This window comes from Neolamprologus brichardi, chromosome 12, assembly GCF_056152115.1.
Source record: "Neolamprologus brichardi isolate AB-2024 chromosome 12, ASM5615211v1, whole genome shotgun sequence".
In the NCBI taxonomy this organism is placed as follows: Eukaryota; Metazoa; Chordata; class Actinopteri; order Cichliformes; family Cichlidae; genus Neolamprologus; species Neolamprologus brichardi.
Window position 1 is genome coordinate 9,104,317 of NC_142115.1, and position 13,344 is coordinate 9,117,660.

A 13,344-nucleotide genomic window follows, 5' to 3' on the forward strand; every position below is an offset into this window, starting at 1 on the left:
ATGTGCAGTACATTATAATTTGTTGTTTATGGAGCTTTAATCCAAGGACCAGTCAGGGTGCCCGTGCTGAGCCCAGTCCCTCACTGAAAGGGCCCATAGTGGGCATGTGAGTAACAGAACAGGACCTCAGAGCAATGGAAGAAGGTGACCTGGCCTGAATAACATTTTCTTTGTCTTCAGTGGAGCACAAAAACAGAAAAAGTTTCCACATGTGATTCACTGCAATGACTAAGTGGATGTGTCTTGCCAGGAATCCCCAGGAACGGTGTCTCAAGGGAGCGGTCTTACAAAAATATTCTGCTTGTAACTAGGAAAGCAAACACTATGGACAACTGCTTTAATAACATAACATTAGGCCATCTTACAGAGATGTGAAGATGCAACAAACACACTCCCTTTTACCAAAGAAACCATTCATCAGGAGAAAAGATAAAGTCAAAACTAAAACTTTCCACCCACTGACAGATGCAGGCACAGAACCGTTATTTGTGGAGACAAACGGTTCCCACAAACTGAGCCTCTGGTTTTGGACATGAAACATTTGAAATATGAGAAAATGTCTTACATATAAGGTCAGAAAGTGAAACAAATCTGTAATGATCACCAAAAAACGGGAAATCGTGTCTTGGCATAAACTTTGATTTTAGAAACTATTCCCACAACTCGCACAAAAATACAAGTTTACAAATTATGTAATTTCTTTCATTGTAGCAAATGCTGATTTATATACCACCAAGTATAGAATTCCCTACAAGCAATGAATTAAATAATTAAATACAAACACACATTTCTAGGCTTGTTAAATAAGTGTATATGAGCACACAGCAGCAACTCGTAGGTTAAAAGTATAAAGTGAAAAGTTCCACATATATGTTTTCATCAGTTTACAGTGAATCCCGTAGAAAAAACAAACAATAGTTACAATCTACCACATATAAATACTATGGTATACAATGTAATCCATCACTAACTCTACAACCGAGTCATCCAGCATCCCTCAAACATTTCGAGTCACACCTGCAGGTAGTGCAGTGATTTAAGCGTTCCTCCCAACATTGCACATGCTTCCTATTACACATCAATAAACTGTGAGTATATGAGTCTGAGAAATTCTCTCACCGTCAGTGTTAAAACACTGGCACCAACGATGCACAGTGTTCATACGGACAAACTGCTGTGCTAAATCTTTTAAACATCATATCAAAACACAATAAAAGCTGTGTGGCACTGAAATGCTTTTATTCCCACATTTAAGCTTTATTACCTGATGAGAGCATCACAGGTTTAGACTACTACAAACATGTTACAATGACTACAGGACTGGACACTGAGCAACCAGTGCTGCATTTAATCAGCATACCACAGCACAACTGTATCTACAACTGTACAAAAAATTCATATTTCAGCTAATGCTTCCACTCCTTTTTGTTTCCTGCATCATTCACCACGTGGCCATTTAACTTTCCACTGGCGTCCTTTGAGCCAATATAATCTCTTGTTTTAAAACCTAATTTTTCACAATACATGGTATTTAGCCAAGAAGTCTCATTTTTAGTTAGCTGAGATGGAGCCTTAAAGCTTAAAGTATCAGCCTCCAATTTAGGCAAAGTGGCCTTCTCGATACAATTTAAATGAGAGCGTTATAGAAAAATTAAGAGAGGAATTAGCTACAGAGACCAAAACTATTTCATTAAAATGCTGTAAACATAATGTTTAAATGCTGTAGAGTGTAGGACTTTGAACTAAAGATCTATGAGAACTGACTCACTTTTAGGGCCAGTCCAAACAGGCCAAGTCCTTCTTAGTTGTGACCGGAAATAAATACAGTCATGATGGCAACAGTATATGTGTGGCTGGAAATTATGGGCTAATGATTCACCGTCTTCCGAAAACTTCTGAGCAGTGTCTCTATTTCAACATAAAGTTCACACTTGGTCATGTCTTTGGCTCTTTTGCTTTTATAGACCTTGAGACTGTTCGACTTTGAGAAATTTAAACTGAACTTGAGAAAATATTTCAAGACACTTTAAAAGGGACCATCACCAACAATTATCACAATGGCACAATATATAAAAATGGTAAATGGTCTGTATTTGTATAGCGCTTTACTAGTCCCTAAGGACCCCAAAGCGCTTTACACAACCAGTCATCTACCCATTCACACACTCACACACTGGTGATGGCAAGCTACAATATAGCCACAGCCACCCTGGAGCGCACTGACAGAGGCGAGGCTGCCGGACACTGGCGCCATCGGGCCCTCCGACCACCACCAGTAGGCAACGGGTGTCTTGGCCAAGGACACAACGACCGAGACTGTCCAAGCCAGGGCTTGAACCGGCGACCGGGAGAACAAGGCAAACTCCCAACTCTTGAGCCACAATCGCCCATATATTTTAATTCCACACATATAAAATAAGAAGGCAGCTATAATTGATGAGTTTTGCAGTTATACGAGTCAGGTGCTGTCAAGGACATATATTATATTTTATACCAGGAAACCACTGTTTAGGAGGCAGTATGTAAAGTGAGCTGTCGTTAATGAGTAAAAAACAATGCAGCTTATAACTTGCATAGGGTGAAATTAACCCACTGTCATAGCTTGTTCAATAGCTTCTCACTGCTGTTAATCAATCGGTAGCTGCATATGTTTCATGAGCAAAAAGAGTAAAGGGGAAACCATAAAATACACTGATTTTCCTGGAGAAGAGGCTAAAAACCATCCTCAAGATCGAACAATCTTGATATATGTGATATAGATATTAGTGAGGAAAAAGCACAGCGCCAAAGAACACTTCGTATTCTGCCTTGGTAATATAATCTGGATGTGATGACATCACACGTAGTTTGTCTTTTGCTTTCAGGAAAAAGAAGCCAGCTGTATAGAGGGATTTACTCCAGACATCTTCGCTGCAGCTCATTGTGTGGATCGATGAGAGGAGAGTCATATCATTTCTGTATTCTTCTGAACTATGCAACACCTTGTTCATCAGTTTTTTATGGACAGGACACACTAAACCACTATACGTGATCTGCAGGTAGACACTGTACAAGCCATCTCTGGGCACCACAAGATCCCCATTGGAGTAGCTGAAGCCCCCGTGACAGTAAGCATTTCCGATGTCATGTGCCCATTGAAGGTACTGCCCATTCGTGTTATCCCCTACAGGAGCTAAAGAAGAAGAAGAAAAAAAAAAACTAAGGTTACTCATGTTTCTACTTGTCTATAATTTATAGCTAGCTTCAAACTTAAGTAAAAGTGAATGACTTCTTGCAGAGTCATGTGCAAATAATTTAGGCACAGAACCTTTTTTTATGATAAGCTCTATACAAAGTGTGGTTAATGAAAAAAACTTAAATCAGCATAAGATAAAGACACACACACACACACACACACACACACACACACACACACACCATTTTTAACTTTACCTGTTAGCATGGCAGCTGGATTATCCAAGTTTTGATGTCTTGAAGTTTCTAGTTTGTTGACTACAACACAGAATGAAAAAAGAGATTGTTTGAAATGTGGTGATGGCGTTTCTGTTTTAACTTCATGCTAACACAGTATTAACATTTACCTGACAGGTCGGGTGGCGTGGTTGGCTGTAAGGAAACAGACAAAGTCTTAGCATACTTTATTATAATGACCAAAAATATGATGTAACTCGATGCCAATCTACCCTACACTATTTTCACCAAAGTGTAATAGCAGAACACTGTTTATGTATATTAGAAACAATAACCACAGGAACACTCAAACTATAGGTGCCTGGTAAATGAGCTATGTTAGAACATTTAGGAAATATTCAATCAATTTCAACAGTTTCGCTTCCTGGTTAAATAATGGTTTGGGACTAAAAGATAGAGAGACACTCTCCAAATCTCAGTTTTTTTTAAATATACATTATACAACTGTTTTACTGCAGGAAGCAGGTTTCAAAAACAGGATTGACATTAATGTCTTTAAATGTTTTTGGACGCTTCACTGACTCTGTAGTTCAGATTTACTGAAATATTATGACCTCATTTGTTTGAGGACCACGCGCTCACGCGCAAACGCGCTCTAGTGTGAACCCTCAAAGCGCCCCGCGTGCGCAAAAGAAGTCGTCACACACAACGCGCTCTGTTTAGACCCAAACAGTAGTGTTTGACTGATGGCCTTAATATAAAGATTTGTTTCGGACTTTACGTTTCCCAATTTTGCTTTAAGTTATAAAGTTTTGTTATTTTCACATGGCCTGATAATGATCCTTATTGCCGTTTTAGAGAGGAGCGGTGCTTCAAAGGATAGTTGCAGATTTCTGTCAGAATCTGCAGATTATACAGTACAAATAAAATGTTCACGTTTCTCCAACGGTGCCTTCCCAACAGTTTCACTGGATGGCCAGGAAGCGTTTGTTTTCTCGGGTGCTTCTCCGGCGCTGATAATTGGCATCTGTCTTGTGTCAGTGACGTAAAAGACGGATTTAATGCGACTTGACCATTTACACAGCAGTCGCTTTTTGAAACATCGGGTATGTATCGGATTCAGTACCACATACGAAAGTGACCCAGATCGGATTTGAAAATATCGTATTTGTGCCGTTCACACTGTCATGCCATGATCGGATATGGGTCGCATAGGGTCAAAAAAATCGGATTTGATGCGCTTTCGCCTGCAGTGTGAACGTAGCCTAAGAAGCGGTTAGTGCAGTGTCCTGTGGCACCTTTTCCTAGGCAACGAAACTAACACAGATGATAGGTTGGGTTCTTCCTCGGTGTCTTTTACAGAGGCCGTTTTTAAGGTTTCAGCATTTTTAAGCAAGTACGTTTCTGTAACTAAGCACTCCAAACTACAGCTGCGCGGTAACAACATTTGGGCACGCACGTGCGCTCTGTTTTGCTGACCGTGTGCGTGTGTGTCGAGCTACCGCGCGTGCTTGGCTTCAGTGTGCCTACGACTCACAAGTACGAATAATTTCGAGGAAATTACGCCGCCAACGCGCTTTGGCTAATGCTGTAGCCAAGTTTATCAAAACATTGCATGAGGGAATAAACTTTGACCCGGCTGGCTTGGAAACATAAAGAGTAGAACATATCGTGAACGCATCAGCCGAGGATTTAAAGGCGTATGAGTTAGCTGCGTTTATAATAGATTACATTGTTTAATATGCGCTAAACTATTCTCCTCTCTTTTTGATTTTTTAAAGCAATGTTAAAATAATATTTCAGCAGCAGCAGCTCTAGGCGGAAAATCTTAAGAGTGTGTCGGGTATGTTACCTGGCTGCCCGGCGGTGCATGCCTTTGACTTCCGAGTAAAATCGTGATTAGTAAAGGTAGAACTCCTGCAAGCACCAGAACCAGCACCAGGGCTAAAAGCTTAGCCATTCGCCTGTTTCGTGTCTCGTTCGGCGACAGTAACTGAAGAGAGGTGTTCGGGCTTTGAAGTACTGCCTCCTCCCCTACTTCAAAACCCCATTTGTGTTCCTCCATGCCTCTGCTGTGCTATTCCCGGATTAGCCGCTGGCTCCCATCCTCGCATTTATTAGCGTGGTGTCGCCCACGTTGTTGCAAGTCTCGCTTTAAATGAGTTTCACCGGGTATCGAGTATCAAGCACGAACTTCCTCTTTTTTTGGGGCTGGCTTTTCTCTAACACCGTGAAATACGTTGGCTAGTTTGGTTTTTAGTGGAACCAAAGCACGAATGCTAGGAGAGGGATTGATTAAAACCACGACCATAAAAACTCACCTCCTGTTGACCACGCTGTGAATGGCAGTCCCATTAATGACCATTGGCTAGACTTTGTTTTTCAGCTGCTCGTGAGGACACTGACAGTGTTTTCGAATGAACGTCAGCACTCTGCTAGCTGTTATCTGCCCCTTTGTCCAGATGTAATTTGCAGACTAGCTGTAATCACGTCCGTGTAGTCTAGACATAATAAATAAATAATTAGTGGTATGCTGTAGTAGGTTTACACATTTTCCAAAGAACTAGAGAATGGTGTAGCTTGTGAGCGGATCTATAAAACAACATCTCGTATAAAACACATGGTTATGAATGCATTGAAACAGTTTCTGCAAAAAAAGAAAAAAAAAGAAAAGGAAAAAAACCTTTACAGATCTCAAAATACCCTGAACGATAACTACAGATAAATGGACTGATTCTTATATAGCACTTTTCTACTCTCCCGGAGTACTCAAAGCACTGTATACAACATGCCACATTCTCCCAAGCACTGATACTAAACTGAGTGCTTTTCTAACAACATTCACACTCCGATGGATGCATCAGAGAGCAACTTGGGGATAGTATCTTGCCCAAGGATACTTGGCATGCAGACTGGAGGAGCCAGGGATCGAACCACCAACCTTCCGATCAGTAGGTGACCTACTGATCGGAAGTACCTACTACTACTACCTTCTGAGCTACAGACACCCCAGATGACAATAACTTTAACAATAACCAAGTTACACAAACTGCACTGGGCAGTCTTAAAAGAGACTGCAAACAGCCTGGTAACATTTGAACTGGAAACCTCCATCTATCCACCCATTAATTTTTTCCGACTTATGCAGGGCTGGTTCATGGGGGCAGCTGCCTCAGCAGAGAAGCCTAGACCCTCTTCTCTTTGGCCATCTCCTCCAGCTTGTGCAGGGGAACACCAAGGCATGCCCAGGCCAGCTGAGAGATATAATCTTTCCAGCATGTCCTGAGTCTGCCTTAGGACCTGCTCCTATTGGGACATGCCAGTAACACCTTGCCCAGGAGGCATCTTTGTCAGATGCCCGAACCACCTCAACTCGCTCCTTTTGATGTGGAGGAGTTAAGGCTCTACCCAGAGCCCTTTATGAATGGCTGAGCTCTGTACCCTATCTATAAGGGAGACACCAGCCACTCCTGGGAGAAAGATAATTTCTTGTATTTTGCTTGTATCTGCGATCTCGTTCTTTCGGTCACTACCGAAAGCTTGTGACCATAGTTGAGGGTAGGGACCACGGCCTAAGACTTGGTGCTGATTCCCATTCCCGCAACATCATCTATGAAAAGCGGAGATGAGATTCTAAGAGCACCCAAGTGACACACAGTCTGTTACACTGCACCTCCTATCGTTCTCATTTATTTGCAGTTTGTAGTCATACTGGCATTTAATCTGTCCTCCATTATTCATGTGCCCTATGTCATGTGACATTATTCAATGTCATATGACATTACGACAAATTTTTCATGTTATCTAAAATAAATGCTGCTGCAGCATTAGTTGCTTACATAGACAAAAAATTCAGAGTGCTATGAAAACAGAAGCTGATAATATATCAATCAATGAAGTGTTGTAGATTACTGATCTGAGTAAGTTGGTTGTTAAGCAATTTTAAGTAGCCTGCAGTTGAAAAAGACTTTGAAAAATAATTTAAGAGAGTATGTCAACTGGTTAGCAGCAGTCAGCCTGCAGTAATTAGGCCATTAGTTACATAGAAACAATGTGTGAGTAAATCAAGTTCCTCTTCACTCATCTTTGTAATTGTGACTTCCCTTGATTGTTTCGGTGAACAATAAATGTTTTGCATTCTTTGAAAGGAATGATTCCTTGCAATCACCTTCAACTTAACAAACAAGATTTTGCATCATCAGAGCCAATATGAAATCTCAGCTGTCGAGTAGAACTTGGAATATTTTCTTGGAATTTCCCACGTACTTTGGTTTATGCAATGTAGCAGTTTAAATAACTGAAATTAACTGAACAGAAACTGTAGTGTAAGTAATGAAAATGCAAACTGGGCACTGTGGAAAGGAATAATGTTACATTTTTCAGAATGTCACCGGATACCTTTTGATAACAATTCCCTTTTATCATATATAAACCTTTGTGTGTTGCGTACAGGATGTAAACTGAATGTTTAATTTTTTTTAATTTGCACAGTGGAAAATAAAAGGCTTAAAAAACCCTGCTTGCAGTGTAAATTTTAAACGGCTAACATGTGAGTATATTTCTGTACTTTTTAAATGAATTGAGACAAGTCTTTTTTTATGTCTCAGGAGGGGATTGTTAAAATGTGATAAAGAGATGTGCAACAGACATAAACAACAGTTAAACCCGTTTTTATTTGAGAGTTGGGCTCTGACTGTGAGGTATTATTTACACTGCTCTTTTTTTAAATTCTTTGTTATGAGTTGTGGGTGCATTTGAGTTCTGTAGCTGCGTGTATGGCAAAGTCAACTGAGAATAAGAAATCAAAATACAAAAAGCCGCAGGTCGACTGCCACATCACGCTCTGGGAAGTGAAAGGTTGGGAACCTGTTGAGTGACAGTGTCCACACAGTATTCTACCTGTACAATAATAGTGCTACTATTCACATTCATCTGTACAATAATAATATTTACAGAGATCACATTAGGGAAAGAGCCAGTACCTGAGGAGTTGGTTTCATAATTAGCTTTACTCATTCACCATGGTAAAAAGTAGCACACCCACCCAATGGTAGCTATATTCACACAGAAAACGTGGGGTCCTGTCCGGGATCAGGTGGAAATTGCATCAATATTACAGCAACTCACTGCTTGAGATGATGCAATTTGATTGTAGGTGAGAACAGGATGTGTGTGTGTTTTTTTTAAACATCTGCAGGTTGGTTTCACTACACAACAGTATCAACAAGACAATACTGTTTATGTTTTTAAACTCTCTATCATCTGAGTCACAGTACTCACCCTATCTAAGAATGAGAAGCACTTATTGAAATGGTTTGTTCAACTTTTGCTGAGGAAGGCAGCAAAGAGCAGATTAGATTATAAGATTATGGCCTTTTACACAATCCGAGTATGTGTCACTGTCTCACCATACTGCCAGAAGAAAGCAGTCTGTAAATACCAGTTGCAGTTTCTTTAAACAAAACACTCCTCTTAGATGTTTTAGGTGAGCTGGCAGACTTTAACAAAAGTGAGAAGGCTATAAACAAAAGATGAGGTCACTAAGACGCGTGTGCTAACAGACTTTGTTTCCTTCTACAACTCTCTCTCCCTCTCTCTCTCTCTCCAAAACACACCAACTATACATGAAAACATATCAGCCAGTTCAAAGTACCATTTGACAGCACATAAGATAAAACACCATGAATAAACACAGCATACATGTGCAGCATTTCTCCCAACCAATAAATAAGAACAGAATACAAATTCATTAAATAACAATCATCGTCTCAGATTGAAATCACCATACCAAGTGATTCAGTTATAACTTAAACAGTCACAAATTCATTTAAAAAATATCTGAAATGTTAAGCTCCTGGAAGTCCTCTGACTGGTTCCAGAATCATTGTTTCAGCCAACAGGTGCATACTTTCACCAGCCTCTCACCGGCCCTCATTAATCTGCCCAGCAGTGCCCTCTGCAGGCAAGACTTAAAGTGGTTTCTTTGGACCCCGTTTCACTGATCACCCATTCCACCTGAAATCGCACGAAAAAGTGGAAACTCTGCGTCTCTTTGCTTTGAACTCTCTATCAGGTTGCCAGGTGCTGTAAATGCTGCAGATGAGCAGTATAATGACAAACTGTCAAACATGAAGGAGCTTTGGATTTGGTGTTTTCCAGCAGCTTTATGTCATCTGTAAATCTAGGTGACTGCTTTGGAAATGGATGGAGAGCTAAGCTTTGTAGCAGTTTCCCTGCGTGGTGAGTGCCAGCTGGCCATTGGGCGCTACTTCATTAGCCTCATCCTCCAGCAGGCCTGACACGTCAGCGTTGGGGATGCTGTCGTGGTAGCTGCTGAAGCTGATGTTGTCCTCTTTCAGTTCAATGGTCCAGAAGGGGGCGTTGAGCTTGCGGTTCTGGTACTCCCTGTAGGTGTACACGCCTCCGACAAAGCCAAGCAGTAGCAGCACCACCAGGATGATGACAGCCAGAACGATGACGTTGAACTGAGTCCAGGTGACCTCTGTCAGGGCAGCTGTGGTGTTGTCAGTGGGGCTGCTTAGACTGGTCAGCAGAGCCTGGGTGGTGGAGGTGGTGCTTAGTGTGGTACTGGTGTTGCTGCTTGATGTGAAGGCTGGGATCCCTCTTGCTCTGGGAGACATCAAAGTAGTGCTGGTGGTTATTGTGGTGGAGGAGGACGTGGGGTGCTTTGCTGTAGCTTCTGGTGTGGGAATAATTCGGGGAGCTGAGGAGAAAAAGCATTTCAAGTATTTAATCATTTCAGATTTTATTTTTAAACATGTGAGACTACAGCAGACCTTTTCTTCCAAATTTCAACCCATTATTTTTATTCCTTGACTTAAGTAGCTTTGCATGGTTTGCAGTTCTATATAATGCTCGTTTGTAATCATCTTCAACCCAGCAGTGTGTTTTGGACTTACTCGGATGGGTGCAGTTAAGTTTGCGGTTGTCCCCTATGAAGCCGGGAGCACAAAGCTGGCACTGCGTCCCAGTAGTGCCGTTGATGCAGCGGAGGCAGTGGCCAGTGTCAGGGTGACAGAGCTGGGGCGGGCCCAGAGGGTCTGCATTTCCATTGCAGTCACATGGAACACAAATCCCAGCTGATTTGTAGAAACCAGCACTGCACTCAACACAGTGTGGTTTGCTGTACTGGGGAAGGCACTGGTCACATACTGGAAAGCCACTTTGATCTGTACAGGAACAGAGGAAGGTGCACATCAGCTGCTGATCACTGCTATTTATGACTTTCAAGTACACAAGCATGATCTGAGCTTTGTTTGAGATTTAAGTTTACTCATGTTAAATATGAGCATTTGCTGGATTACACTTACTACAGGGACAAAAAGAATGTTAAAAACATATATTAAAAAAACCCACATCAAGACACATTCTTTAGTCTCAACTTTGATCGCTATATCATTAACATACATCCATCTTATTTCTTCTGCTTTACCAGGAGTTTATCCCAGCTGCCACAGGCTGAGAAGCAGGTTGCACCCTGTCATCAGTCTGTCATATATATTACAAGCAGAGGTTCTAAAATCTAGCTGTAATGATGACTAGCAATATTATGTTGTGTTTTCTGAAGAACCCTCTGAACATGTATGATCTTGTGTTATATTATACAACCCGAAATGAAACAGCTATTGTCGGGCCACTAGGTGGCTCAAGCTGACAGTATATGGATGTGAGAGAACCATGTTGTGTCATATCTCCAGAGGAGGGTGTGATTTTCCCTGTTTGTCCTGTGCAACTCAGTGAAAACACAGAGTGCTTATGCCTCAGCCAGGCCCACTATGAAGTACTCTGAAAAGGTTTTACATTTTTTTAGTGTTTTTTTAATTCTGAGTTAAAAACAAAACAAAACAACAACAACAGTGATTTGTTTAAAGCTCAGTAATAGCTTTTATTCAACCAGAATTTACATGAACACTGTTCATCTGCAACAAGTGCATGTCAAATGTCAGCTTTCTCCCAGCCTTGAGCCACTGGTCACATGACATCTTCTGGCATGTCAAACAGAGACTGCAGTACTGCAGTGCACTCCCTTCAACAGTGTTGTATCACCAAGAGGAAAGTTTTCACCGGACATGTGTCAGATATTTCCTTTAAATACCTCTGGAGACTGCAAACAGGAGTGATGGTGGAGCGTTTGAAGTTCCCTCCTGCTTCAAACACTCCACCATCATCCCTGTTCCCAAGAAACCCACCATTACAGGACTGAATGACCTGTCGCCTTGACGTCTGTGGTCATGAAATCCTTTGAACGACTGGTGTTAGCCCATTTGAAGGACATTACAGGCCACCAGTTGGACCCTCTGCAGTTTGCCTACCGGGCAAACAGGTTGGTGGATGATGCAGTGAACATGGGGCTGCATTACATCCTGCAACACCTCAACTGCCTGGGAACTTATGCCAGGGTCCCGTTTGTGGACTTTAGTTTGGCTTTTAACACCATCGTGCCTGAACTTCTCTCCTCCAAACTCTCACAGCTCAGCGTGTCACCAGCTACCTGTCAGTGGATCACCAGCTTCCAGACAGACAGGAAGCAGCAAGTGAGGCTGTGGGGGGGAGCACCTCTGAAACTTGGTCCCTCAGTATTGGTGCCCCTCAAGGATGTGTCCTCTCACCACTACTGTTCTCCCTCTACATTAATGACTGCACCTCTAAGAATTCGGCTGTTAAACTCCTAAAGTTTGCAGATGACACCACCGTCATTGGCCTCATTCAGGATGGTGATGAGTCTGCATACCGGCAGGAAGTTGAGCGGCTGGTACTCTGGTGCAGTCAGCACAATCTGGAGCTGAACACGCTTAAGACTGTAGAGATGACAGTGGACTTCAGGAGACATCCCTCAACTCTGCTCCCCCTCACCATATCAGACAGCCCTGTGTCGACTGTGAAGATCTTCAAGTTCCTGGGTACAACCATCTCCCAGGACCTGAAGTGGGAGACCAACATCAACTCCATCCTCAAAAAGACCCAGCAGAGGATGTACTTCCTGAGACAACTGGGGAAGTACAGTCTTCCACAGGAGCTGCTAATCCAGTTCTACACTGCAGTCACAGTCTGGTATGGTGCAGCCACTAAACAGGACAGGAGCAGACTGCAGCGGACTGTACGGGCAGCAGAAAGGATCATCGGCGTCCCCCTGCCCTCCATCCAGGACCTGTACCTCTCAAGAACCAGAAAAAAGATAAGGGAAAATCATCACAGACTCCTCACACCCTGGACACAGACTTTTTGACCTGCTGCCCTCTGGCAGACGGTACAGATGCCTGCAGACCAGGACCACCTGACATAGGAACAGTTTCTTTCCCCTTGCCATCTCCCTTCTAAACAGTTGACCTGTCGCACCGCTCCCACTGCCAGACTGCAACTGCACCTTATGTACATTCTGTAGTATTCATTCCACCTCATTTTATTTCTGTCATCCTGTATTCTATGTATATAAGTTTAGATTGGTTATTTATTGTTGGTTTACACAGCTTTGTGTATGTACGTGTATGCATGTGTAATGTATATATAGACGCTTGTGTGTGTGTGTGTGTGTGTGTGTGTGTGTGTGTGTGTGTGTGTGTGTGTGTGTGTGTGTGTGTGTGTGTAGGTGTGTGTGTGTGTGTGTGTGTGTGTGTGTGTGATTTACATTGCTGTGCTTGAGAGTCACCATCTACCGGAAACAAATTCCTTGATTGTGTCTGCACATATACATGGCCAATAAACACAATTCTGATTCTGATTCTGAAGTAAACATGGTGGTAGCCTTGATGATTAATCAACCCAAATGATCAACGCCTTATTTGAACAAGTAAATCAAGTCTGAATTGGATAAAATTCGTATCTGCCAAATGATTAGAATTCTTATTTTGTAATAAGTATTCAGTTTTAGATTTTAATTACAAGTAATATTATTTTAAGCTAAGTATGTGTTAC

At 42.0% G+C, this 13,344-nt stretch overlaps 2 protein-coding genes across 2 annotated transcripts in view; both read right to left on the minus strand.

Moving 5' to 3' along the window:
* Positions 1-330: 330 nt before the first annotated feature.
* On the minus strand, positions 331-5,549 carry LOC102787271 (lymphotoxin-alpha-like). Its single transcript, XM_006797573.2, has 4 exons — positions 5,264-5,549; positions 3,582-3,606; positions 3,433-3,492; positions 331-3,172 (listed from the first exon to the last, which is right to left on the minus strand). The coding sequence occupies exons 1-4, from the start codon at positions 5,474-5,476 to the stop codon at positions 2,763-2,765; spliced, it is 708 nt and encodes a 235-aa protein (XP_006797636.2). The 5' UTR covers positions 5,477-5,549; the 3' UTR covers positions 331-2,762.
* Positions 5,550-7,975: 2,426 nt separating this feature from the next.
* Positions 7,976-13,344, minus strand: part of si:ch211-158d24.2 (multiple epidermal growth factor-like domains protein 9) — a 46,554-nt gene continuing 41,185 nt past the window's right edge. Inside the window, exons 5-6 of the mRNA XM_006797574.3 lie at positions 10,332-10,601; positions 7,976-10,135 (exon numbers count right to left, since the gene is read on the minus strand). Of these exons, the coding sequence (XP_006797637.1) occupies positions 9,624-10,135; positions 10,332-10,601 (782 nt within the window). The 3' untranslated portion in view covers positions 7,976-9,623. The remainder of the gene's footprint in view (positions 10,136-10,331; positions 10,602-13,344) is intronic.